Genomic DNA, 27561 nt, shown 5'->3' on the forward strand with positions numbered 1-27561 from the left:
AGTATAATAAAACTACAAAATATTAGACACATTGGGGTATTGAAAGTAGCTAGATAACAATGAAAGATCACTAATGAAAAAATTGTAGGAGGTGGCTATCTCCCAACCAACAATAATGGAAGTCAGAAAATGGAAAATATTCTGAATTGCTGAGAAGAAAATGGTTCCACCTTGAATTATGTCCACAACATACTTATCTTTTAAGAAAGTTAGTAAAATGAGGATATTTTTAGGTTAAGAAGGGAAAAAAGAAAACATACTTTTATGAACTTTCAGACTAACAGACTTGATAAATATAAATATGTATCTTTCATAAATTTCAAAGGATTAAAGTCACATGGGATATATCCTCTAACCACAATTCTATTAATCTAGAAATTACAACATAACTTTACCAAAGTTAAAGTTAACTAAAACCTTTATTGTGAATATCATAATACCAACATATTTGAAAAAAAGTTAAAATGAAATAGATTGACCAAAAAATCTCAAAAAGAAATAATTAGCCCAGACAGACCTAGTGAAGAAATCAAATTAGTGATTTAAAATCTTTGAAAGGGGAAACTTCAAACTCAAGTGGTTTAAGATAGGAGTTTTGTATGTAGAAACTTACATGAATTAATACAGTCATTATGTGTGTTAAGTAAGGTACTTAGTCATTACATAGAAATCATACTAGTCTTAAAACACCTGCAATTACAAAAATAAATTGTAAAATGTAATTTTAAAATATACTACTTATGTGAAAATGAAAATGCTAGTTTACTTTAAATTTATATACATGTTCAAGTAAAATTGTGTGTGTGTGTGTGTGTATTACATAAATAGTTGTATTTTTAAGGGAATAATGATAAGAAAAAATCTATATGTTCTGTATATATTTGAACAGCTAGCCAAGATTAACTAGGCAATCTTTAGGAAGGACAGAGAAGTGTGTCCTACCAGATATGAAGATTATTTACATAGCTAAGGTAATTAAGACAGTATGATATTGACACAAAGGTAGTCTAACTAATTGATAGGAGAGCCTAGAAAACAATGCATGAGTAAATGAAAACCTGACATAATACAGAGATTGCCTTGCAGCAATGTAGTTTTGGGACATTTGACTATTATATCCTTATGTTATACACAAAAAAGAATTCCTCAAGGATGTAAACGTGAAACACAGGATTTCAAAATCATAGAATATCTCTATGATTCGATTATAAAGAACTCCTAAACAAGATTAAAAAATAAACCACAACCTTATTTGAAAACATTGATAAATTCATATATGCTCTAATTTATAGCTTTTATTTAATTAGCAAAGAAACAAATCTTAACCTGGGAGAAATATTTAATATTCATATTATCCACGGGGGATTTGTTCTAGGATGTCCCTCAGATAACAAGATCTATGGATGTTCTTTATATAAAATGGTATAGAATTTGTATATGACATATTTACATCTTCCCATATACTTAAATAATCTCTAGATTATTTAACATACCTGTACAGTATAAGAGCTACATAAATAGTTGTATTTTTAAGGGAATAATGATAAGAAAAAGTCTGTATATGTTCTGTAAATATATAGTTTTCTCCCCTAACATTTAAATTTGAGGTTGGTGGAATCCACTAATGCAGAACTTATGGATATGAAGAGCCAACTATGATGAAAAAAGAATTTGAATTGTATAATTAATAAGCAAGTCATTAAGGAAAGATGAAATACAAAATAGATAAATGGGTGAAAGACATGAACAGAGATTTCACAGAACACCAAACATGAAGAGTTAAATATATAATGTTCAATATTTAAGAAAATGTAAATTAAATGGCAAAACCTCAAATACTTTCACCTACATCATCAACTCTAGATGAATTTGTGAAGGATATAGAAGTTATAACACTGTTGATGGCAATTTAAATTGGTACATGTACTTAATTATATTATAAAGTTGAACATATAACCTGCCCTGTGACCCAGCAATTCCAATCCTAGGCATATGTTATAAATGCTATATTTTTGCACTTAGGAGATGTTTACAAGTATGTTAAAGGATCTATGAACAATTGAATACATAAAGAGAGCTGTGAGGGGTGGAGGGAAAGGGAGGGGGAGGGGGATTAGCAAAGATGGGGGAATGTGATGATCATCATTATACAAAAATATATGTATGAAAATTTGAATTTGATGTCAACATACCTTATATACAAACACATTTGAAAAACTGTGGTATATATGTGTATTAAGAATTATAATGCAATAAAAGAGCCACATGTATAATGGCATGATTTTGGCGTGGACATACTTTATATACAGAGTTACGAAAAATTGTGCTGTAAATGGGTAATAATGAGTGTAAGGCATTCCACTATTGTCACGTATGTAAAAAATAAATAAATAAATAAAATTTTTAAAAAAGGTATTGTGTCCATCTACAACTAAAAAAAGTTTAAAAATTATTGTTAAACATTTATGTGCTCAAACCAGGTCCTGAGCACAGGTGGACTAAGTTATTGTTTATATGATACGATGAGGAATGCTGTGAAATACTATTGCCCCAAATATACTCTTCCACCATCTGTCAAAGGTCTTGATATTATCACAAGTTTAAAAATTTGTTTTCTTCCTTTAAGGCAAATTCTTTCCAGGTGCTACAATTAAAATACAAACCTATATCTGGGCTGCTTTGTCACAATAGCACTTATATATCTTAAGAATTTACAGGATAGGATTTGCAAGTTTAGATGAAAATGGATATAATATATTTACACAAAGTCCTTGCTGCCCAGGGGAGGTAAAGTTGAAGGATCAAAAAAGGATATCTGGGGTGAGGACACTTGGAAACCAATAGTTACTGAAAAGAGAGGGATAGAATACTTACGGGCAACTAGCCTACTTTATACAATCCTGTTCAAGCATTTGTTTTGTGTGCATTTACACGTGCACACACATGTTCACACACATGCACACATTCTTTTCTAATAATTATCAGTAATTCTTGGAGAAATCAATGTCCTAGCAGCAAATGATAGCATAAGAAAAGAAGCAATTAAAGTTTAGGAGAGATGGGCAAAGTGGCACATACCTGTAATCTTAGCAGCTCGGGAGGCTGAGGCAGAAGGATTGTAAAATCAAAGCCAGCCTCAGCAACTTATTGAGGCCCTGCTAACTTAATGAGACCCTTTCTCAAAATTAAAAATAAAAAGGCCTGGGTATGTGGCGCAGTGGTTAAGCATCTCTGAGTTTACTCCCTGGTACTAAACAAACAAAAAATTAGGATGAAGAGACCAAGAGTTAAGCAAGAATATATTAATGAACAAAAAACACATGGTTAGGCTCTTTCAAAATATTTCTTGATTTGTTGACTTTAAAGTGGAATAAAGGAAGATAAAATATACATAAGAACTCAGATTCAGTTTTGTAAGACTGGAAGATGCAGCACCACACGACACAGATCACCAAAGAGTTTTCCGCTTTATTACAAAAGGCTGTGTGTTTATATAGGTCTAAGGAGAGGTCGCAGGGCTGAGGTAGATAACAGGTCTCCCGTTTATTGGCAAGCTCTTCCATATGTCAGTTCTGGAGCCCAAGAAGTTAATTCTAATTGGGGCTAAGGCTTCCCACCAGCAGGGTTTGAACGTTGGCGCAGGCGGGAACGTTTCTCGAGAGTGAAAGAAAGAGGAGAAAGGGGGTCGTTAGACGCCATGCTGGGGTTTTTCTCTGGGGTGCTGTTGCCGTTATATGTTTTCCCAACAATTTTACTCATTTTTTTTCTGGAAATCTGTGTCCAGAAGTCTGTATCTTTATTTCTTGATAAATACATACAATTTTATGCATTTGTGTTTCTATGTGCCTGTATCTAAGTGAGGTGGGGAGCATGTGAGCACTGTATGAGAGTATGAGAAGGATGCTAAAATCCTGTTATTGTAAGCCAAGTTATATAAAGGCTTATAATGTTTACAGAGATTCATGAATTCCAGGTATAGTTATTTCTTATACCTAACATGTTAGGTACTTGCTAGTATATCCCATGATCACATTAGCTTTTTAAAATGACTGGTGTTCTGGTTTATTTAGCTTGTAGTTACAATGTGATTGTCAAATAATTTGCTTGTAAACTTGTGGGTTTTCTTGCCCATGATTTTCTATTTTCTATTTGTCTCCACAATTATTACTCTTTACTATCCGCTAAGGTACTCATTCTTGTTTTTAATAAACAATTTTTCTAATTGTCAAGATACTTTTAAACTTTGTTTATGTCTTACAACTTGACAGTCAATTTAGGTTGATATGAAAAGCAATAAAATATTTTCAGTTCCTTTATATGGGACATTAATAAAATGATATTTGAAAAAAAATAATATAATGGAACACTACTATTTAGAGGAAATGAATGTAGTTTAAATACATAACTATCTAGAACATGCTGTTGAGTTAAAAAAGCAAGACAAAAAATATATGCACTGTGGAAACATAAAGTTCAAAACAGATATTACTTAGGGATATATAATTTTGAAAGAAAGTTATAAAGAAGAACAAGGAAATAAAGAATATTTATTTTAAAATATCAATATCAGGAATGTTTGTTACACTTGAGGAGGGAGCAGTAGGGAAAAACTAATGAAAAGGGATATTCAGAAGCCTTTATCAATATTGGTAATGTTCTGTGTCTTAAAGTTGATGGTTGATTCATGGATACAGAATGTAGTCTGATTCACTGTTAAATTATCCATGCTTCCCTTCCCCAATTTCTATCCCTACCATGTACACCCTTTCTCAATTCTAATTCATCCCTACCCTAAGATAAAAGTGAATCTGAGTGTAAGTACTAATTCAGGGCACTTCTTCTCTATTAATAATTATTACATTTGAGTTATAAAACTCAGTAAATATTTATACAAAGTATATAAAACAATAGAATTGAGGGTGTTTCTTCTTTACAGAAAATTAATCTCTTTAGAGTATGCTTTCTCTTTTGACTATATGGGTTTTCTGTTCTAGTTACTTATTGTAATAAAACATGTAGCACTGAAGTTGACTGATTTAAATATTGTTAAAATTCTTTAAAAATAAATGTGAATGCTTATTTTATATTACTTCTCAAGATTAAATACATATTTTAGGTGGCAAGAGAGACGGTGGAAAATGAAGCATGTCTCACCATATGAAAAACATAAGGAAAACAATACAACCATTAATTATTCCATGAATAAGTTATCTAAGATTCACAAAATACAAAATGACTATGGAATATTTTCAAGTAATCCACAACCTTTACTAATATTCATGCTATTTTCTTTACTTAAAGGTCAGTAAATTAGAGTTAGAACTAGAAAATGCCAAACAGAAATTTGAAGAAATGTCTGACAACTATCAAAAAGAAATTGAGGACAAAAAGATATCAGAAGACAATCTTTTGGGAGAGGTAGGAAAATCTCAATGTGTTTAGAACTTATACTAAAATTCTATATTTGTTTATTTGCATTTGAAGAAAAAAGTAATATTCTCAGTTTTTAAATTGTGATTTTTAATAAGTTTTTATAAATGTGTATTAGTGACAGTTATCAGTTTTTATAGAAGCTAAAAGAATTATAAATATTTGAGTATTCAGTAGCATATACTTTTTTAAAAGTTTAAATATTTATCAGTGTTTCATTGTCAATTCACTTGATTAAAAAGCACCCTAAAATACCCAAATAGTATACATTTTCTATTTACTTTTCTAATTTCCTGGAGTTTGAGTTTTGCCTTTAATATAGATATACATGTATGCTTTTTACAAATTAAATTTGTTTTTGTATGTTAATTTTAAGAAACTTTTAATTTGATAGGTTGAGAAGGCAAAATTAATAGCTGATGAAGCAGTAAAATTACAGAAAGAAATTGATATACGATGTCAACATAAAATAGCTGAAATGGTAGCACTTATGGAAAAACATAAGGTAACTTTATATCATAAAAATTATTAATTGGAGCCATATTTCTGATAAAAAATGAACTCAAAATATTCTGATTTCTTAGAGAAAATTATTGTACAACAGTGACTAATTATAGCTGGAATTCTTTTGATCCACTTTTTCTAATTTTAGATTTTAATCATACATGGCTTAGGTGCCACTTCCTTGAGTAAATATCCTTATCATATATTTTAGATGGGTGTAATCACTCTTTCTGAATTCTTCTAGTAGTCTCATTGCTTGCACTTTCCATCTTTTATTTAAGGAACATACCCAGTATGTATTTCTTATTAGTATTTGTATTCTCTATGTGGTACCTAACACTAAGCTAAACAAATTTTAATAAAGTAATAAATAGATGAAAGACTTAATGTTTGTTGTGTATGTGTCTGTCAGGAAAGTAGGCCTCATTCCCTTTTAGACTTGGAGAGAGGTAGGCTGTACCTACCTATTCATTTATAAAAATTGTTGCTGGAATCTAACATAATTATGAGGTAACCAATGAAGATTTAAAAAAAATATTTAAGTATGTTATGTTTCTGTCCAGTGAAGTTTTTATCCATATTGATAACTCAAATTATACCACCTTTGGCCAGTGGGAACCTCTTCAAGCTTACTGGAAAGTCCTTTTGACTTGACTCTGCTAGTCTCTGATAGCTTTCTCTTTGTAATGGCAAAGTTTTCAAAGCTCATTTTGTATTTTCTCTCTCAGATTTTGAATCAGCCACTTCTCTAAGAAGTCTGGGTATTTCTACTGCATTTTTTAAATGATGAAATTCAGTGTTTCTAATTAAAAGGAGTTATTTCTTGCTCTTCTGTTAGGATATTTTCAAGACTGTTCAAGTAGTTTGGATGAAAAAATATTATATATATATATATATATATATATATATATATATATATATATATACACACACACACACACACATATATACACAGAAACTTATAAATATCACTTTCTTCAAATATTAAATATTAGGATATTAACTCAGTTTTGATAGACCTAAATAATTTTCTTTGCTTAATATAGCACCAATATGATAAGATTGTTGAAGAAAGAGACTCAGAATTAGGACTTTATAAGAGCAGAGAACAAGAACAGTCATCAGTGAAAGCATCTTTGGTAAGATACAGTGTTAAATCTTTCTTTAACGAAAACTATAAAAAAACTTGTTTAAATGAAATCTAGTCATGTTCAACTAGCAACTTTCATATCTGTAGGGTTTTAAAGGATATTTTATGATGAATTTATTTCTCTATATACAGAATTGAATTTACTTGGAGCACTGGTTTACATTTTTATTGTCTTGAGAAATATATGGAAGTGCTTATAAACTTCATGTTTCTTTTTCTTTAGGAGCTTGAACTATCTAATCTAAAAAATGAACTTTTGTCCATTAAGAAGCAACTTGAAATAGAGAAAGAAGAAAAAGTAGGTTTTTTTTTTTGCCTTATGGGTAAAAGATTGAAAGATTTAGATGCAAATTTGTGCTTTAAGTATGTTGTACTAGAAAATAATTTTATTAATTTGGATAACTAGAGATTAGAAAATTCAGTTTTCCCTGCTAGCGTTTCCCTAGAAGTATTTAGCATTTAAATGCTAAACACATGAGGATGTGTGCACCTTTAAGAATAGAAATGCTTTAAAAATAACTATTTGAGAAGTATTATCATATATTAATATTTAAAATACTTTCATATGACTTTTCAGCTATTCATTGTTTCAGAAAAATGGCTCATATCTTTTGCAGTTTACAAGATGAATTGACTCACACTTTAAAATTTAAAATGCTAGTTATTTATTTTTTTGCTTTCTGTGTGGCAGGCACTGTATTGAATACCCTACTTTAATCCTTATAATAATGTTGTGTGCAATACCTATTATTGTCTTCATTTTTACAGAGATTGGGCTGTTGATTCAAGATTACATAGTTAAGTCTTAACAGTGCTACAGTAGCAACCAGATTGGGCTGTTGATTCAAGATTACATAGTTAAGTCTTAACAGTGCTAAAGTAGTAACATGAGTTTAGAGGAAACAAGCCTCCAAACCATAGCACTGGATAAATGATTAACAAACATAGTAGTTCCTCCTTGTCTGTCATTTCACTTTCCATGGTTTTAGTATCCACAGTTAACTGTACTCCAAAAATATTAAACAGAAAATTCCAGAAACAAACAATTCTCAAATTTTAAGTTGCATATCATTGTGACTAGCATGATGAAATGTAATGCTATTCTGCTCTTTTATCTTTGTCCTTTTGCCTCAAAGTCAGCCTGTTCTAATACTTATGCTGTGACCCTCACTTTTCTGTAATTTGTCCCTTACATTTTACATTTACTAACCTTGATTAAATCTCTGATTTGAGTCTTCTTTTCTCTTATAGTTTTAATCATATTTATTGTTATGATATGTATTTTATTTTGGATTTTTGGGATAGCCCTGGTCATGATATATATTTTTAAATGCATCACTGATTTATAACCAATATTTTGTTTAGTGCTTTTATATTAGTAAATTAGAATGGTTTGTAGTTTTATTTTTGTTGTGTGTGTGTGTTTGTATGTATGTGTGTATATGTACATGTAACATGAAATTAACTGTCTTAACATTTTTTAGATGTACTGTTCAGTGGTATTAAATACATTCACATTGTTGTATGAATATATTTCTCGTACTCATCTTGCAAAATTGAAACTCCATATCCATTAAGCACTAATTCTACACCATTCCCAATTCTTGGTAACTACCTTTATCTCTTCTCTTTCTTATTTTGACTACTTTAGTTGCTTCATATGAATAGAATCTTACAGAATTTGTCCTTTGGTGACTTTAGTACCCACAGTTAACTGTACTCCAAAAATATTAAAAAGAAAATTCCAGAAACAAACAATTCTCAAATTTTAAATTGCATATACCTTTAAGGTTCATTCATGTTATGGCTTATGATAGGATATCCTTTTTTTAAGACTGTATAATATTTCATTGCATGCATAGGCTGTATTTTAAAAATTCATTCATCTCTTATTGGTTATTAGGTTGCTTTGATCTGTTGTCTGTTGTGAATAATGCTGTGATGAATGTGGGTATGCATATATTTCTTTAAAATCCTGTTTCGATTTCTTTTGGATATATACCTAGAAGTGGAATTGTTAGATCCTTTGGTAATTCTGTTATTAATTATTTGAATAACCTTCATATTATTTGTCATAGTGACTGAACCATTTGACATTCCCAATTGCAGTATAAAAGAGTTTCAATTGAATTGCTCCATGTCCTTGTCTGTCCTTGTTATTTTCTGCTTATTTGATAGTGGCCATTCTACTGTATGTGAGATGATCTCTCTTTGTGGTTATGATATAAATTTTTCTTATGATAAGTATTTTTCAGCATCTTTAAATGTGCTTGTTGGCGATATGTATATCTTCTTTGGAGGATTAATTATTCACGTCCTTATCTATTTTTTAATCACATTAATCATTTTAATTGCTTTTTTTAAATTGACTTGTCATTGAGTTGCTTATAGGTTCTGAATATTAACCATTGTTGGTATGATATATATTTTAATAATGTTCTTGTCCTTTTATTTTTTTGTTAAATATTAATAATTATCTTTTCTCTGAAGTGTATGCATGATTGTAACGTGTATAAGGTCTTTTCATTACATCACTGATTACCCTTATATCTTAAGTAATATACCTAATATTTTTTCCTGCTTCATCTTCCCCTGAAAAAGTAATTTTATTATTTATTATTTGACATAGTCAAGATTTATTTTAAAAAGTATATTCTATTCCTTTATCATGATTCCTGTATCTAACTTGAGCTTTATATTTATGTAGATTCAATTCATCATTTATGTTGAACCTTTTTTTTTTAGTTCTTAAAATAATTCTCATTTTACCTATAAGTCCATTGGTATGAGGAAACTATTATCAGATGATGTCTTAACTTTCAATTAGTATAGATTGGCTTTATGAAATTATCGAAAACCACCTTCCTCACATGTTTGATGAATCTCTCCCTAGTGATGTGAAATTTGTTTATTTTCTATCTGGATGTGAATGAAGAGTTGTAAGATCTTCTTAGTGATCCTTCCAGCCTTAAAATCTTTTACTCTGTGGTCAGAACTAGTATGGGGATTATGATATATACTGGTTTATCTATTTAAATGGTATACCCAGGAACTAAAAAAAATAGCTAAAGTTTAGGTTTCTGGTCTCATAGACTCATGAAATTTATTACCTGACCCAGATATGCTTATTTTTTTTGGTGGGTCAGGTAATAAATTTCATGAGTCTATGAGGTTACATTGTGACTAGGGTTATATTGTGACTAGTGAGAAATAGTTCTAACATTATAGATCCTTAAGAATTGGTGTTATCTTAGGGCCAATTTTAATTATCCATAAATATTAATATTTTTATCTTTAATACACAAGATAGTAGGAAGGATGCAGGCAGTATGTATTTGCTATATTGTTGCAGAGTCCTTCTATAGGACAACTGGTCTTCCTTTTTATTTAGAAAGTTTCAGATTTGTAAATTTATTTAGATCTGAAATTTGGTCATGGTGCTGTTATTCTGTATTCAGGTAACCCTGCTTTATTCTGTCTTTGCCAGGCCGGTTTACTTACTCAGATTATAGCAACATTTTATTTTACTTAGATTAAATAGGGATTTTAGTGGGCTCATATCTTTGATCCTAAGGAACTCATGATCAGTTGGCCACCACCAAAGATACATGTTTGTATATGAGGTAATTCACACCTTAAAAACACATTGTAGGTTTTTTTATTTAATCTTATTTTTTTTGGTGGGGTTCTTTTTTTTTGTCTTTTTTGGAACTGGGGGTCGAACCCAGGGCTTTGCGAATGCAAGGCAGACGCTTTGCCACTGAGCTACATCCCAGCCACATACAAACAAAGATGTTGTGTCCGCCAAAAACTAAAATATAAATATTAAAATTTCTCTCTCTCTCTCTCAAAAAAAAAAAAAACAAAAAAAACAACACATTGTAGCGGCTGGGGATATAGCTCAGTTGGTAGAGTGCTTGCCTAGCATGTACAAGGCCCTGGGTTCAATCCCCAGTCCCATAAACAAACAAACAATAACAACAACAAAAACCCACATTGTATCAGATTTATACTAAGATATCCAACAAAAACAGTTGTAGAGATAGTGCAGTTATGGGAGATCTTTCTCCTTTTGTCTTCTAGAAGGCAGTATATTCTGGGAATCAGAAATGGTGCAGTTGTGGGAGATCTTTCTCTTTTTGTCTTCTAGAAAGCAGTATATTCTGGGAACCAGTGTAATATTGCTCATTTAGCAAATATAAAAAGAAGACAAAGTTCCAGCTCTCTAGAGTATACCATTAGACATTATAACTGAAGATTAACCATTGGTAGATAATGGATACACAGTAAGAACAATAAATACTATTAAATGAGTTTATTGCCTGCTGTTTTTATGATGGAATGAGTTGTGCATGTGGGTTTTGTTGTTGTTTTTTTTTTTTTTGCATAGGAACAATACTGTCAGAGAGGTACTATGATGTATGCAAGGTATTCAGTGAAAATAGATAAATTCTGTAGCTTAGCATATTACACTTTCCACAGTGACCATAACATTTTTATCATTTTATCTTGGCTGCTTCTATACAAACATTATATTCTTTAGCAAAAGTTACATATTATTTCCTATTGTGAATTTTTCCGTACTTATTCAGGTGATTATATTTGCTTCTCAGTATTTCCCTTCTTTTTGTCCCTCACCTCTGCTTACCTTGTGCTGAAAGTTTATTCTTTATTTTAAGTTCCACTGAAATAAACCTTTTTTTTCAACACACAGGGAAAATTTGATTCTGCCTTTAACAGCCCATAATATTTTGTATTTCTTTGCAGTTCTTCATAATTACTTGTATGAATTCCTTACTCTGCAATCCTTTTTTAAAATTTTTTTTAGTTGTAGGTGGACACAATACCCTCATTTTATTTATTTATATGTGGTGCTGAGGATCGAACCCAGGGCCCCACACATGTTAGGTGAGCGCTCTACCACTGAGCTACAACCCCAGCCCCTCTTCAGCCTTATTCATTATTTTATTTTGCAAATAAGAAAGTTGAGATTCAGAGTTTAAAGAGACTTGATTGCACAGATACATACTAAAAACACATCAGAAGAAAAAGTTTATCAAAGCCAAACCATACCACTATAGAAAGGAGATAATTGTTTTTCTTTTCCTTATTTTATAAGATTGAAATGTAGTCTTTTTTTGTTGATAGTTAATAGGAAGTATTTTGATATTATTATTATTATTTTAATAATAATATTTTGTGCTTTTGGTAATAAGAATATTCATTTGTGATAATAAAAATGATTATGTTGTATACATTTGATATTAATTTTTAATAGGAAATCCTCAAAAGAGAAGCAAAGGAAAACATAATTACTCCCAAAGAAAGAAAAGACAAGGTGAGAGTTTTATGTAATTCTGATTTCCTGTATAACCAAATCATTTTCTAACATTTGCTTGTAAATAATCATTTTGTTCATAAGTAGAAAAATAACATTTAAAATATACCACACAATTTTATTTCCTAAAGTTTTTTTTGCTATTAATCAAAAGCATTAGCTAAAAATTTCAAAACACCTTTCATTTGGAGATTAGAGATGATTTCAGTCTTTACAATTCTTATATAGTATTGTCTAAAGGTACTTGTGTTTTCTCTCTTGAAAAACTTCAAGAGAACTTAGATTTATCTAATTTGAGTTGAGGGGACTAAATAAATAACATTCTGTTTTCCTCATTTAAGTTCTAAAACAATTAATAAAAGCAAAGGAGAACCAAAAGAATATCTTTATTGTTGATAAAATACTATATTGGACTATATGGTTTATAATTAAAGGCAAGAGAATTTCTTAATCTTGAAATTTCAGATTAGTCAGATTTACCTATTCTGTCATAAGTAAACCTTGACTTGGACAGGTCTACTCACTTGATGGCCAGTTTTTTTTTTAATATTTATTTTTTAGGTGTAGATGGGCACAACACAATGCCTTTATTTTTATGTGGTGCTGAGGATCGAACCCAGGTCCCGCCCATGCTAGGCGAGCACTCTACTGCTGAGCCACAATCCCAGGCCCTTGATGGCCAGTTTTAATGTAAAAACTTATGGCAGAAACAACAGCAAATGTGTGCTTCCTCTTGTTTTTAAGAGGAGGAATAATGAAGGAGCTGTACTATAGGTATCCGGTTTGTCCTTCCAAATTCACCAATCACATTAAACCATTGTTCCTTTCCTAAGGTGGTGGTGGGAGGTTAGGAATGTTACCCTAGTAGAGCTTCCTACACATGGAAGGAAGCAACAGGTATGGGGAGGAATACACCTCAGCCTCTATAAACCTATTTGATAATATTGGATTGTTATGGAAGAATTTTGATTCAACCAGTTTTTAGTTAACACAATTAAGTATTTACATTTGAATTCAAAAGAGAAAGAAAGAAATATTAGACCTGTCAGTGAATATTTAGTGCTTCATTTGTCCCAGACACTGCAATAAATACTTGAAAACAGTATTGGAGAAATTTTCATTGTAATAAAACTAACCTTCAAGGTTGGATGTAGTCTTAGGGAATTGTTTTATAAGGATAAACAAATTGAATAATCACTAATATTCTTTTATAAACATAGGAGTTATTTATATTAAAAGTATATGTCATAAATTCTTATAGGGATGTTTTGATTTATGTGTAATTCCATATTTTATGCCTATTTTTTGTATATTTTGTTTGCAGGGGGTTTGGATAATACCAAATTTCATTTTTATATGTTTTAAAAATGAAAAAAGTGTTTCAAGAAGTGAAGAAATTTAACTAGGCTTTTTGGGTACTTTATTCTAATATTATGGAAATATCATAGGCCTTATATATAATAATCATTAAAAGTTATCAAACATTTCTGAGTTTGGGCAAGTTGCTTAACTCTTTCATGCCTGTTTCCTCATATGGGAAAAGCTTCTAATAACACCTACCACCTAAATTTGCTAGGAAGATTAAATGAAATGACGTTCATAAAGCATTTTAAACAGTATTTGGCATAGAATAAATGTTGTATGTTTGTTTAAAAAATAAAACAAAAAAGTGCATGTTCTTTATATATATATATCACTAGAAATAAAATATTCAGAAAAGATGTAAGGAATAGTGTTTCCACCATGTATTATGAAGAAGGACAGATAATCTCCAATGGTGAGCCTTTTCTTTTAGGCTACCAGGAAAATGTCATTTCCCTGACATGCCACAAGGTGGTACAGTGACTTCAAATTGTCATTCTCAGGCCAAATCGCCGGGAAGTATGTTCATGAAAAGTCAAACTTTGGAGGTTCCAAGGGTGACCATTGATGAATCAAGAGATCAGAAAAACTTTATAAAAATTGTTCATTCATATGCCATGTGCATATATGATTAAATGACCTGTGTAACTCTACATTATTTACAACCAAAGAATTGAGAAGTTATATTCCATTTATGTATGATGTGTCAAATTGCATTCTATTGTAATGTATAACTAATTAGAACAAATTTTTAAAATTTTTAAAAAGAAAAGGTAAAAAAATTGCTCATTCAATTACGATGTAATAATATGTAGGAAAAAGGACATAGAAATGCAATTCTGAAAAGGGGTTACCAAAATTCATATCTGCTGGAAAAATGACTATGAAATGATAGATGAGTAGAACTGGGCAAAAAACTATGAATCACTTAATTTGGCTCCTTGATTTTATGGATAGACACAATTTAAGCCTAGAGATGCTTGGAGATTGTTATGGTTAGATATGAGGTGACTTTCAAAAGTTCATGTGTGAGATGATACAAAAGAGTTTAGAGGTGAAATGATTGGATTAGGAGAGCCTTAACCTAATCAGTACATTAATTCACTGACGGGGATTAACTTGGTGGTAACTGTAGGCAGAGGGTTGGCTGGAGGAGGTAGGTCATGGGGGGAGGGTCACGCCTTTGGAGTTTATATATTTTGTCTGTGGTGAGGAGTGTGCGCTCTCTCTTTTTCCCTTTCCCTCACTCTCACCTCTTGTTTCTCTCTCCATCTTTTCCTCTCTTCCCTCTTCCTGGTGGCCATGTCTTAAGCTGTTTTCCACCTCCAAGTCCTTCCACAATGATGTTTGACTTCATCTCTAGTCCATAGCAATGGAATCAGCTGTGTGAACTAAGACATCTAAAACTGGGAGCCCCACATAAACTTTCCCTCCTTTAAAATTTTTATTTTTAAGTCACAGCAGTGAAAAGTTGACTAAAACAATAATTTACTTAAAATCACCTGGCGAGAATAGTGAGAAATCCAGGAGTGAAGACCATATTACATGGCTCCTACTTCAATGTTTTTTTCCCCTCATCTTTTTTATATGCACACAATATAACATTATTTCAGTAGTTTTTAATAGTACATGTAGTCCACCTCTTAATCCTGCACCCCATACTCTCCTAATTCAATCTTACTGTAAATTCAATCATCAAGCTTTTGAAGTATTGTCACTGTGACTCAGTGCATGTGTTTGTATGTTTGTTTCAGTCTTCATGTGAGTGATTGCCAGGATAGTATTCATGGAGATGGTGGTTACCAAAGGAAGTGGTAAAATAGAAAGTGATGAACATGGGTTTCATGTAAGATTGCACTAAAGGAATTATTAATAGCTTTTACTAGAAAGCTAGATTAGATGCTAAAGGAAACTGTATACAAAGGTAGAGAGGACTAGAATGAAGGAAAATGAGTTGAAGTAAGGTTAAGTATTTGGAGTAAATTTACAGTTGAGTTAATTTCAGAATTGAAGCAAATAGCCATTTACTCAGTTTGTTTTTCATGAAAATATCTTTTTCTTTATTTTCATGATTCCCTTCCCCCCACCACTACCTTTTTAGGGGTGGTGCTGGGGATTGAATTCAGGGGCACTTGACCACTGAGCCACATCCCCAGCCCTATTTTGTATTTTTTTAAGAGATGGTCTCACTGAGTTGCTTATGCCTTGCTTTTGATGAGGCTGGCTTTGAACTTGCTATCCCCCTGATTAAACCTCCTGAGCCACTGGGATTATAGGCATATGCCACTGTGCCTGGACCTGTATCCCCCCTTTGCTTGAACATGAGTGTGGCTAGTAAATAGAGAAAGACGGATATTTTTATATATAAGAGAGAATGAATAAAAGAATACATAAAAGAGAATGGATAAAAATGGAAAGTAAATTGCCCTCTGGCTTTTAGGCTATTAGACTATTTCATAGATGAAGGCTTTTTTATTTTTTGCCAAGAAGGGAGACAATGATTGATTGATTTGAGAAATCTCAACTTTTGGTCAGTAGAGTAACCTTGTTTTCATAGCAGAACTATGAAGGCAGGGAAGAGGCATTTACTGTAATCATCTTAAATAGTCTATTAAAGTGACAGAGTAAGTGTAATTTATTCATGCTTAACTAATAAAATATAAATTTGGGGGTAAATTCTAGTTTGAATATTTTAGAATTCTACTAGTTATACTTTAAATTTAGAAATAATGAAAATAAAACTTAATGATGGAGTTATTCACTTTTGTTTGATACAGAAAACACAGACATCTTTATTGGAAACACCTGAAACTAATTATCGGAAATTTGACTCTAAAATAGCCTCTTCACAAAATATATCTCGAAATTTTTCATCAGCCAATCATGGCAAATCCAAAGATAAAAGAGACACTCTGTGGACCTCCACCAAAAGTACTTTATCTGCCCCATTACCAAAGGTTGGTTGCTGACATCCCAAGATAATAGTAACTTTCTTTTTAAATATTTTTTTTAGTTGTAGATGGACATAATATTTTTATTTATTTATTTTTATGTGTTGCTGAGGATCGAAGCCAGGGCCTCACACCTGTGAGCTACCAATGAGCTACAGCCCCAGCCCCAGAGAGTAACATTTTTTAATCAAAAAGAAGGTTTTGTGAAAGTAAATACATGTAATGCCAATGATTTAGGAAGCTGAGGCAAAAAGAATTGCCAAATTTGAGACCATCCTCAGCAACTTAGTGAGATCCCGTCTCAAAAAACAAAACAAAACAAAAAGTTAGAATTGAGGGCCTTTACACAGTAAAATTCTCTGGATTTAATCTCCAGTACCAAAAAAATAAAAATAAAAAAGATTTTGGTATCACATTATTCTTACGCATGCGCGCGCACACACACACACACACACACACACACACATACATAAAGCTTTGAAATAGCTCTTTGTTCTACTCTTTTTGTTGGCAGGCTGTACCAGGGTAGTGAACCGTTATTTAATGTAGGATAATGTAGAGCCTAGAGATTGTGAATGAGAACAGGGAATATTTAGACACCATAAAGTTTGCTGTTCTTATAGAAATTTGGCATTTTTGGAGTAAACACTCTGTAGGCTGCTTAAAGCCTTTGTTAATTTTCTGAGTTATGAAAAATATAATTTTGACCATTATTTAACCAATATTTTTTATTGCATTTATGTAGGAGTGAAATGTTAAGAGTTCTCATCACTCTGCCCTTTTGCTGATGTCACTGCCATTTTAATTATAAAAAATTTACAATATAATATGGAATACTAAACCTTAGTTAATGCAAATTACCTTACCAACCCAAGATAAACATTTTCTCACAGAGCAATAAGGAGCTTTATGGATAGAGCAAAACTCACTCCAGTCTTTGTTTTTAATTATAGATAGAAAAATTGGAAGTTCATTTTAAGATTATTTATTGTTGAAGCTGGAGAAGTCTGCCTCTCTTACTTTCTGTCCGTTTTTAGTTAGTTGAAAGAAAGGACAAAGCAGTCTATTATTGTGAATTTTTTGGAGAAAAAATTTCTGGAATCAAAGCATCTGAATTAAATTTCTATTCAAAATTTCTGTCTCATATATTTGACAATAAATGGAGATTTTTAACTGCTAAAGACTTAAATTGTATTGAATGGTTTATTAAATCCTTTATTAATAATATACTTTATTTGATAGAATGTCTTCTTTTTTTTTTTTTTACTTTCGTATAGGCATATACAGTGAAGACACCACCTAAGCTAAAAATACAGCCTAGAGAAGAAAAGAATACATCTGTTGAGGAAAATAATAAAAAGAGAAGAATGGTCTTTGAATTTGATATTAATTCAGATAGTTCGGAAACTACTGATCTTTTGGTAAAACATTGTAAATAATCAGTATTTATTGCTTATATAATTTATTATTTGTCTCATTATTTCTTGATATGTGTGTTTGTGTGTGTGTGTGTGTGTGTGTGTGTGTGTGTGTGTGTGTGTAAAATATGTACCTAGTATCTATCATTGCAGTACTGATGTCATGGAGCTAATATAATAGAACCCTTATGCTTTTTTTAGTATTTTTGAGGAATTAGCGGTCAAATAATTTTCCTCTAAATTTCAGAAAATGTGGCACTTGAAAATACTGGCAATAGCATTATTGGAATATGAAATGATTAATATTGTGTTGTTTTCCAGCAAAGATTTATAAAAATAAGTTAAAAAATAAATTGGAGTGAATATTTTTATAATCTTGTAGCCAAATCTGTTAAGGGTCTGCCTCTTTTTTTGCATGTTATACATGTTACTTTGACAGCACTTATTGGTTGATAATTTATATCAAGGTATGGTTGACAAATGTAAAATTTCACTCTTAATGAATTAATGTAGTAAGGACAGCATGTTTAAGGAAGCTATTTCCTCTAGCACTCTGTGGCTCTGTTTACTCCCTTTATATATATATATATATATATATATATATATATATATATATATATATATATATACTGCTATCTTCTAAAATCATAATGACAGTTTATTGAGAATAATTAAATTTAGTTCATTTAATTTAAAAACAGATAATGCTTATCTTACTAGATATAGCAAATCACCAAAAAATTTTAATGACAAAATTCTGACCAAAGCCATTTATTTAATTATTACCATTTGTAAGTATAAGATTATTTTTTCCCAACTTCAACATATGAGAGAGAACTTACAAACCTTATCTTTCTCAGTCTGGTTTTTCCCTTAACATACTGCTTTCTAGTTCCATCCATTTTCTGTAAATAACCCAATTTGTTGTTTTTTATGTATGACTGAATAAAACTTTATTATATATATATATATATATATATATGTGTGTGTGTGTGTGTGTCATCAATGATCATTAATGAAATCATTGATGATTGTCATTCTTACTGGAGTTAGATGATACACACCCCCCCCCAGATTTTCTTTATCTATTCATCTGTTGATGGACCTAGACTGGCTCCATAACTATTGTGAATTTCATAACTATTGTGAATTTCGTAACTATAAACATGGACATGAACAAATTTTTGTAGTACACTGTCTATGATTCGTTTGGATAGATACTGAGGTATATCTGTATCATATGGTAGTTACAATTTATCAATTTCTGAGGATTTTTATACTGATTTCCATAGTGGCTATACTAATTTACATTTCCACCAATTATGCATGAGGGTTACCTTTTTCCTTCATTCTCTTTAGCATTTATTGTTTGTATTCTTTTTTAAACACATTTTTTTTAAAAGAGAGAGGGATAGAGAGACAGAGAGAAAGAGAATTTTTTTTAATATTTTTTATTTTTTTTTAGTTTTCGGTGGACACAACATCTTTGTTTGTATGTGGTGCTGAGATCGAACCCAGGCTGCACGCATGCCAGGGGAGCGCGCTACCGCTTGAGCCACATCCCCAGCCCTATTGTTTGTATTCTTGATGATTGGCATTTTTACTGGAATGAGATGAAATCTCAGTGTATTTTTGATTTGTATTTCCCTGATCACTAAGGATGTTTAACTTTTTTTCCCATATAATTGTTGACCATATATACTTCTTTTGAGAAGTGTCTGTTTAGTTCATTTGCCCCATTTATTGAACAGGTGTGTGTGTGTGTGTGTTTTGAGGTTTTTGAGTTCTTTTTATGTTCTGGACATTAATTCTCTGTCAATTGAGAAGCTGGCAAAGATTTTCTCCCATTCCATAGATTCTGTTAACTTTTTCCTTTGCTGTACAAAAGCTTTTTAGTTTGATGCCATCCCACTTATTGATTCCTGCTGTTATTTCATGAGCTAGGAGTCCTAGTGAGGAAGTTGCTGCCTATGCTTACATGTTTGAGAGTTTCTCCTAAGTTTTCTTCTAGCAGATGCAAAGTTTCTGGTCTTATTCCTAGACCTTTGATCTATTGTGAATTGATTCTTGTGCTAGTGAGACATAGGGATCTAGTTTCAATCTTTTACATATGAATATTCAGTTTTCCCAGGATCGTTTGTTAAAGAGGCTGTTATCTCCACTCTGTTTTTGGCACCTTTGTCAAGAATTACATGATTATAGATGTTTGTCTCTGCATCTTCTGTTCTGTTCCATTGGTCTACATTTCTATTTTTATTCCAGTACATGCTGTTTTTATTATTAGACTCCATAATATAATTTGAAGTCAGGTACTGTGAAGCCTCTGGCCTTACTCTTTTTGTTCAGAATTGCTTTGGCTATTCTGGGTCTTTTGTTCTTTCAGATGAATTTCAGGATGTTTTTCTTAGTTCTGAGGAAAATATCATTGGTATTTTTATTGGGATTATGTTGACTCTGTAGATCACTTTTGGTAGTATAGCCATTTTTATAATAATAATTCTACCTCTCCATGACATGGAGGTTTGGGGAATGGTTATTTTCCTGAAACCTAGACTTGAATGATTAGATTATTTATTTGGGATCATTATGTTGTTGTTGTTTTTTTAATGTAGGCACTCATAGGTATGCACTTTTCTCTTAGAACTGTCTTTGCTGTGTCCCAGAGATTCTGTTATGTTGTATTTCTGTTCTTGTTTGATTCTAAGAATCTTTTTAATATCTCTCCTGATCTCTTCAGAAGTGTATTGTTCAATCTCCATGTATTTATATAATTTCTGTAGTTTTTCTTGCTATTGAATTATAATTTTATTCCATTATGATCTGTTAAGATGCAAACAGTTATTTCAACTTTTTTATTTCATAAGACTTGTGCCAAAAAAAAAAAAACTTGCTTTGAGTCCTAAATAATGATCTATTTTGGAGACAGTTACACAGGAAAGTGTATTTGCCTGATGTTGGATGAAATATTCTGTAGGTGGGTGTTAAGTCCATTTGATCTACAGTATGTTTTAACTCTCTAGTATCTTTGTTGATTTTATGTCTGAATGACCTACGTGTTAGTGAGAGAGGCATATTGAAATAAACCCAGTGTTACTATATTGGTACCTATCTGAACCTTTATATTGAGTAATGTATTTTTATTATGTAATTAGGTGCCCTGATATTTGGGGCACAAATATTAGTTATACATTCTAGTTGGGTTGTTCCCTATATCAGTGTATAGTGACTTTCTTTGTCTCATTTGGTTAATTTGGGTTTGAAATCTGGTTTGTTGGATACAATAGTAGCCACTACTGCTTGCTTTTGGGGTCCATTTGTGTGAAATACCATTTTCCATCCTTTCACTTTCAGCCTGTGGATGTCTGCCAATGACATTCTTGTGGGCAACAATTGGGTCTCATTTTTAGGTCTCAGTCTATGTCTTCTAATTGAAGAATTGAGGCCATTTATACTCAATGTTATTATGGAGAGAGATGTATTCTTGTTATTTTGTTTTATTTCTAATGTTTGTTTCTATATTCTCATTTGCTTATCTATTATTCTAATGAGATTTAATCTTTCCCATTCTTTTAGTTGTTTTTATCTTCATTGTCTGTGTATAGGATTTCTTTAAGCATAGTCTGCAATACTGGCTTAGTAGTCATGAAGTCCTTTAGTTTATACTTATCTTGGTTCCCCTTCCCAATAGCTTTATTTGCAGAAATGAAAAATTCTGTACTCAACTTCATGTGAAATTTGCAAAGGATCCTAAATGGCTAAAACAATCTTGAAAAATAAGGTTAAAGTTAAGAGAACTCACAGTTGTCAATAGTGATACTTACAACAAAGCTAGTGATTAAAACTATTTGTTAGGGGCTGGGAGCATGGCTCAGCAGTAAAACACTTGCCTAGAGGCACTGGGTTCATCCTCAGCACCGCATAAAAATAAATAAAGGTATTCTGTCCATCTACAATTTTAAAAAAATTAAAAAAAACTATTTGTTACTGGCAAAGGGACAGATATATAGACCAATGGAATAGAACAGAGAGATAAAAAAAATCAATTACTATAATGAGTTAGTTCTTGACAACAGTGCCGAGACCACACAATGGGGAACAGACAGTCATGGTTCTTTTCCCCACAACAGATAGTACTGGGAAAAATGGATACTTACATGTAAAAGAGTAAAGTTGGACCCTTACCTTATAGCCTATTAAAAAATTGATTTGAAATGGATCAAAGATCTACTTATAACTAAAACTATAAAAATCTAGAAGAAAATATTGGAGAAATTCTCATAACATTGGATTTGTCAACAACTTTGTATATACAACACCAAAAGTGCAGAATAAATAAAATAAAAGATCGATAAATTGAACCTCATCCAAATTAAGAACTGTTACATATCAAAGGACATTACAAAGAAAGTACAAAGACAAATTACAGAATAGGAGGAAGTATTTGCAAATAATTTGACATGGGTTTAATGTTTAGAATATATAAAGAACTTCCACAATTCAACAATAATAAAACAACTTCACAAAGAAAAAACAAAGAGAAGCTACAGAATGGAAGGAAATATTTGCAAATAATTTACCTGACCGGTGATTTAATGTCCAGAATATATAAAAAACTCCCACAACTCAGTAACAAAATAACCCAACTAAAAATGGGTAAAGGACTTGAATAGATTACATATTTTTTTAATTTAGTGTGCTATAATTGATTTTATTTTAGTAATAGTTTACCGTATGATTTTTAAAATAATTTCTCCTTTCTGATATGGCTTATTGGTACATAGTAGTTCTGAGAGTATTTGTAAAGGTAGCCCAACAACTTATTCTGTTGATATCTTAGAATTCATGAAAATCTGCTTGAATATTCTTATCTGTGAGGCTTCTGAAATTTAAGTGTGAATTTAATGAGCATGAAGATATCATGTGAACTGACTACTTACCTGAATGAATGAGTTGTGTAACGTATTCATTGAGAATGGATTCTATAACTAGATACCTGAATTTGAAACCCACCTCCACCTCTTACTAGTTGTACAATGTGGGACAATTACTTTAAAAATGTGTGTTTAAGTTTCTCATCTCATAAAATTGTGAAGATTAAAGCTAAATATGTTGGGGCTGGGGTTGTGGCTCAGTAATAGAGCACTCACCTAGAGTGTGCAAGGCCCTGGGTTCAATCCTCAGCACAATATAAAAAATAAATAAATAAAATAAAGGTATTATGTCCAACTAAAAAAATAAATATTAAAAAAACTAAATATTCAAAGCACTTAAAACTTGTAATAGCTGACTGGTATATGGAAAATACTAAATGTTATATATTATTATTTAGGGGAATTTCAAAATTCATAAATTGATAACTACAATTTTAAATATTTTATTGTGATGAAATACCCATAACAAAATTTATCATTTTAACTATACAGTAATCAGATGTGTTAATAAGTATATTCATAATGTGCATAACCATTATCACCATCCATCTATCTCTATAACTCTTTTCATCTATCTCTATAACTCTTTTCATCTACTTCATTAACTAATAACCCCTTTTTCCACCCTCCCTGCAGCCCACAGAAACCACCATTCTGTTTTGTGTCTATGGTTTTGTCTACTCTGAGTATCTCATAGAAGTGGAATCATACCCAGTTTGTCTTTTTGTGACTTTTTTCCACTTATAATGTCTTCAAGATTCACCCATGTCATTGTATGTGTCAGAATTTTCTTACTTTTTAAGGATAAATAATAATAATAAATAATATATATAATATACATGTGTATAATATATGTATATTTTGCTTGTTCATTCATCTGTTGGTGGACATTTGGATTGCTTTCACATTTTAGTTGTAATGCTACTATGAATATGAATTTTCCCTTCAAGACTCAAGACTCTGCTTTCAGTTCTTCTGGGTATATCCCCAGCAGTAGAATTATTAGATCATAGATAATATTATAATTTTTGTAGGATTATAAATGTCATTATCAGGTCTAAGTGTGAGTCGAGTGAGTAGAGTGGGGGAAGTAGGGGAGAATGTAGGGGAGAACAGTATTATAAAGACTCTAAAAACTGAAGAAGAAATCAGTAGAAAAGTACTTTTAGGAGTATATTTAATAGAATAAAAATCTAGGTCCTATTTTGGCTGATTGAAGATTTACTTTGTTGTCTTTTTCCTTCTTTGGTTTTTCTTCTTTCTCTTTTTCCTCCTTTCTTGTCCCTCCTCTCTCTTCTGTCCTTTCTTCTTTTTTCCTCCCCTTATTCTACTATTCATTCTCATATGTGATATGTTGACAGAATTTTAATGATGTATTGTTAACGATGGTAGTCCCAACATTATATTTTTGTATTTTTCTTCAAGAGCATGGTTTCAGAGGAAGAGACATCGAACAAACTATACAAGAATAATAATCCACCAGTTTCTCATCTTTGTGTCAGAACACCAAAAAAGGTAGCTTTTACATTTTATTTCAGAAAGCAAATTTTAAAAGCCTGGCTTTATTTTTTTTAAAAAAAATTAAAATCATTATCATTTTATTTTATTTTATTTTATTTTATTTTACATTTAGACTCCTTCATCTCTGACAACCCCTGGATCTGTGCTGAAGTTTGGACCTATGAGAAAAATGAGAGAGGACCACTGGGCTATCATTGCTAAAATGGATAGGAAAAAAAAACTGAAGGAAGCAGAAAAGCTATTTGTTTAATTTAAAAAAAACTCAGTGTGATTTCTAATAGCCTCAAATTTATGGTTAATTTAAAAATTATTTTCCCCAAAGCCAAATTTTATCTGGAAGTTAAGATCTTAAAAATATTTGCATATGGGGCTGGGATCATGGCTCAGTGGTAGAGTGCTTGCTTCCCATGTGTGAAGTACTGGGTTAGATTTTCCAGCACCACATAAATAAATGAATAAAATAAAGGTCCATCAACAACTAAAAAAAAAATTAAGAAAATTTGCATAAATAATTTGTGTTTCTTTATACAATTAAATTTTTTGGCTTAAATGTGAAATAACTATATTATCTGAAAACTTGTCGTTAAATTCAGATAATTAGATGATCATATTTTGTTACCTTTTACTGTATTCATGAAAACTGTTTTTACTAAATTTTCAAATCTTTAAAGTTAGTCTTTGCTAGAAATGCTTTATTGTGATTTATTCTTTACTATTAAATATTTTATATGCAAATAAATGTTTCTCATTGATTCTGTGGGGATATCAGAATAGCTAGTAATCATATTCAGTTTTTTAAATCTTGAGAGCTTATTAGTGGAGTTTTATACTTCTCAAGAAGCTTTGATTGCTCTATTTATGAAATTATTAAATGGCTTTTTATGTCAGGAAAAAAGGCTATAACAGTATGATTTCCTGAAGTACTTTATTTATTCAAGATTCATTAAGCAAATATTGAGTTTCTACTAAGAGTCAAGCATTAGGTCTAGATTAGGAATATAATAGTGAACAAAAAAGAAAAATATACTTTATTTTCTAGGAGTTTACATTGTAGTGAGAGAAACAGACAACAAAGTAAAATAAATAACAAAGTATAGTATTTTAGTTAATGATAATTACTAAGAGAAAAAAAATGAGGAATAGTACAATGTGGAGTATAAAGTGGGTTAGAATTTTGGGTAGGTTAGCCCTCACCTAAATAACATTTGAGTGAAGATTTGATGAGAATAGCAAGTGAGCTTGAGCCTTTCTGGGGGCAGAATATTCATGGCAGAAGGAATATGAAATACAAAGGCCCAGAGGGAGGAATGTACCTAGTATTGTCTGGGAAGCAGCAAAGAGGCCCTTATGGCAGGAGGACAGTGAGCAAAAAGGAGAGTAGAAAGAAGAGAAGGCCTGTTAATGGGATGGGGAGTTTAGGTGGCAGAATTTGAGTTTATAGATTACTACATAAGAATTTAGACTTCTACTTTGAATAAGATATGCAGTTATTAGATGATTTTGAGCAAAAAACCATGATCTGACTTATGTTGTAACAGGATCTTTCTGCTAAAATAGGGAAAACAGGTTCTAGTAATGCTTAGGAAAGATGATAGTGATCCAAACAAAAGTGACAGCAGCAGAGAAGCGAAGTAGTGAACTTTCAGATGTAGTATTTTGAAGGTTATATGGGATATGAAAGAAAGAGAATGGACCAAGAATAACTTCAATATTTTTGTCTGAACAATGGAGTTTTGCACATCATATGTTTGAAATGAACATCAAACATCCTAATACCAATAGTGGGTAGGATTAGAGATAGGCCTTAGACTAGTGATGTAAAGTTGAGAGTAGCATATGTCAAGCTATCAGACTGGATGAAAACATGTGCAATCATGGGAGTTATCTACCTTGAAAACAGAGGAGATCAGAGAGATGATAAGGAGCCATTAAAGTATTAGCCAGAGTGGTATTAGAAAAACTAGAACTATGGTTTCTTGGAAGTCGAGTAAGGAAGTATTTCAAAGAAGACAGTGTGATAAATTGTATTAAATATTTCTCAGAGATAAAGTAAAATTGATTAATGTGTTACTAATGTGGAGGTAATTGGTAATCATTATTGTAGTTTTAGTGAAGCAGAGTTTGATTGGAGGAGTTTAGGAGAGAATAGGGGGAAAGGAAGGTGGAAACAGCTATTACTATCAGGTATAAGGAACTCAAGAAATTACACTTTAAGGGAAGAAGATAAATGGAGAAGTTGTTGGAGAGGAAAGTGGTGTAGTGATCTTTTTATAAGAAGTAAGGATTATAACATGTTTGTATACTCGGGAAAGACTTAGGATATGGGAAAGATGATAATGTAGGACAGAAAGGAGAATTTTTGTTGTTGCTATTGAATGTTTTATTTGTAATAGGTAAGCAGAATGAAGTTTAGTGGATAAATGAAAGTATTGGCCTTTAGGTAGAATAGACAATTCTACCATAGTAACAGAGAAAAGTAAGAGTATATGGCACAAAATGATGATAAGTGGATGGGAGTTTATAGAATTTTTTGTTTCACAGCTTTGGTTTTTCTCTGTGAGGTAGGAATTTAGATCATTCACTAAGAAAGAGGGTCAAGGAAGAAAGTGCTGGAGGTTGTGAGAAAAAGAATAGATTTGAGGGGCTGGGGTTGTAGCTCTGTAGTAGAGCACTTGCCTTGCACACATGAGACACTGGGTTCATTCCTCAGCACCACATAAAAATAAATAATTAAAAACAACGGTATTGTGTCCATGTTCAACAAAAAAAATTTATAAAAAATGAGTAGATATGAAGGACTCAAAGTAGGAAAATGAATGGACTTTATGAAAAAAACAACACATGAATAAAAATAGCTTTGGAGTTGTCTGTAAATAATAATTATGGTGTGGTAGAATTATAATCCCCCTGTGGCAGCGATTGTTTTGTAGGAAAAGTTAACCAAGAAAAAATGAAA

The 27561-nt window shown here is 31.4% G+C and overlaps 1 protein-coding gene and 1 non-coding gene across 5 annotated transcripts in view; both read left to right on the plus strand.

The window, feature by feature from the left end:
* Sycp1 (synaptonemal complex protein 1) overlaps positions 1-25227 on the plus strand; it is a 127323-nt gene extending 102096 nt beyond the window's left edge. For 2 of the 4 annotated variants that reach the window (XM_013362682.4, XM_040287345.2), the window contains exons 25-33: positions 5302-5418; positions 5825-5935; positions 6981-7073; positions 7308-7382; positions 12363-12422; positions 16562-16741; positions 18013-18156; positions 24510-24599; positions 24718-25221. In XM_013362682.4, the coding sequence (XP_013218136.1) occupies positions 5302-5418; positions 5825-5935; positions 6981-7073; positions 7308-7382; positions 12363-12422; positions 16562-16741; positions 18013-18156; positions 24510-24599; positions 24718-24855 (1008 nt within the window). In that variant the 3' untranslated portion in view covers positions 24856-25221. Of the gene's footprint in view, positions 1-5301; positions 5419-5824; positions 5936-6980; positions 7074-7307; positions 7383-12362; positions 12423-16561; positions 16742-18012; positions 18157-24509; positions 24600-24717 lie in introns of all 4 variants that reach the window. The other 2 variants (XM_040287346.2, XM_078027064.1) reach the window with 2 other exon arrangements.
* On the plus strand, positions 10974-11045 carry Trnaa-agc (transfer RNA alanine (anticodon AGC)). The gene has a single exon. It is a non-coding gene; the product is annotated as a tRNA-Ala (tRNA).
* Positions 25228-27561: the final 2334 nt, after the last annotated feature.

Source organism: Ictidomys tridecemlineatus, chromosome 11 (genome assembly GCF_052094955.1).
Source record: "Ictidomys tridecemlineatus isolate mIctTri1 chromosome 11, mIctTri1.hap1, whole genome shotgun sequence".
Taxonomy (NCBI): domain Eukaryota; kingdom Metazoa; phylum Chordata; class Mammalia; order Rodentia; family Sciuridae; genus Ictidomys; species Ictidomys tridecemlineatus.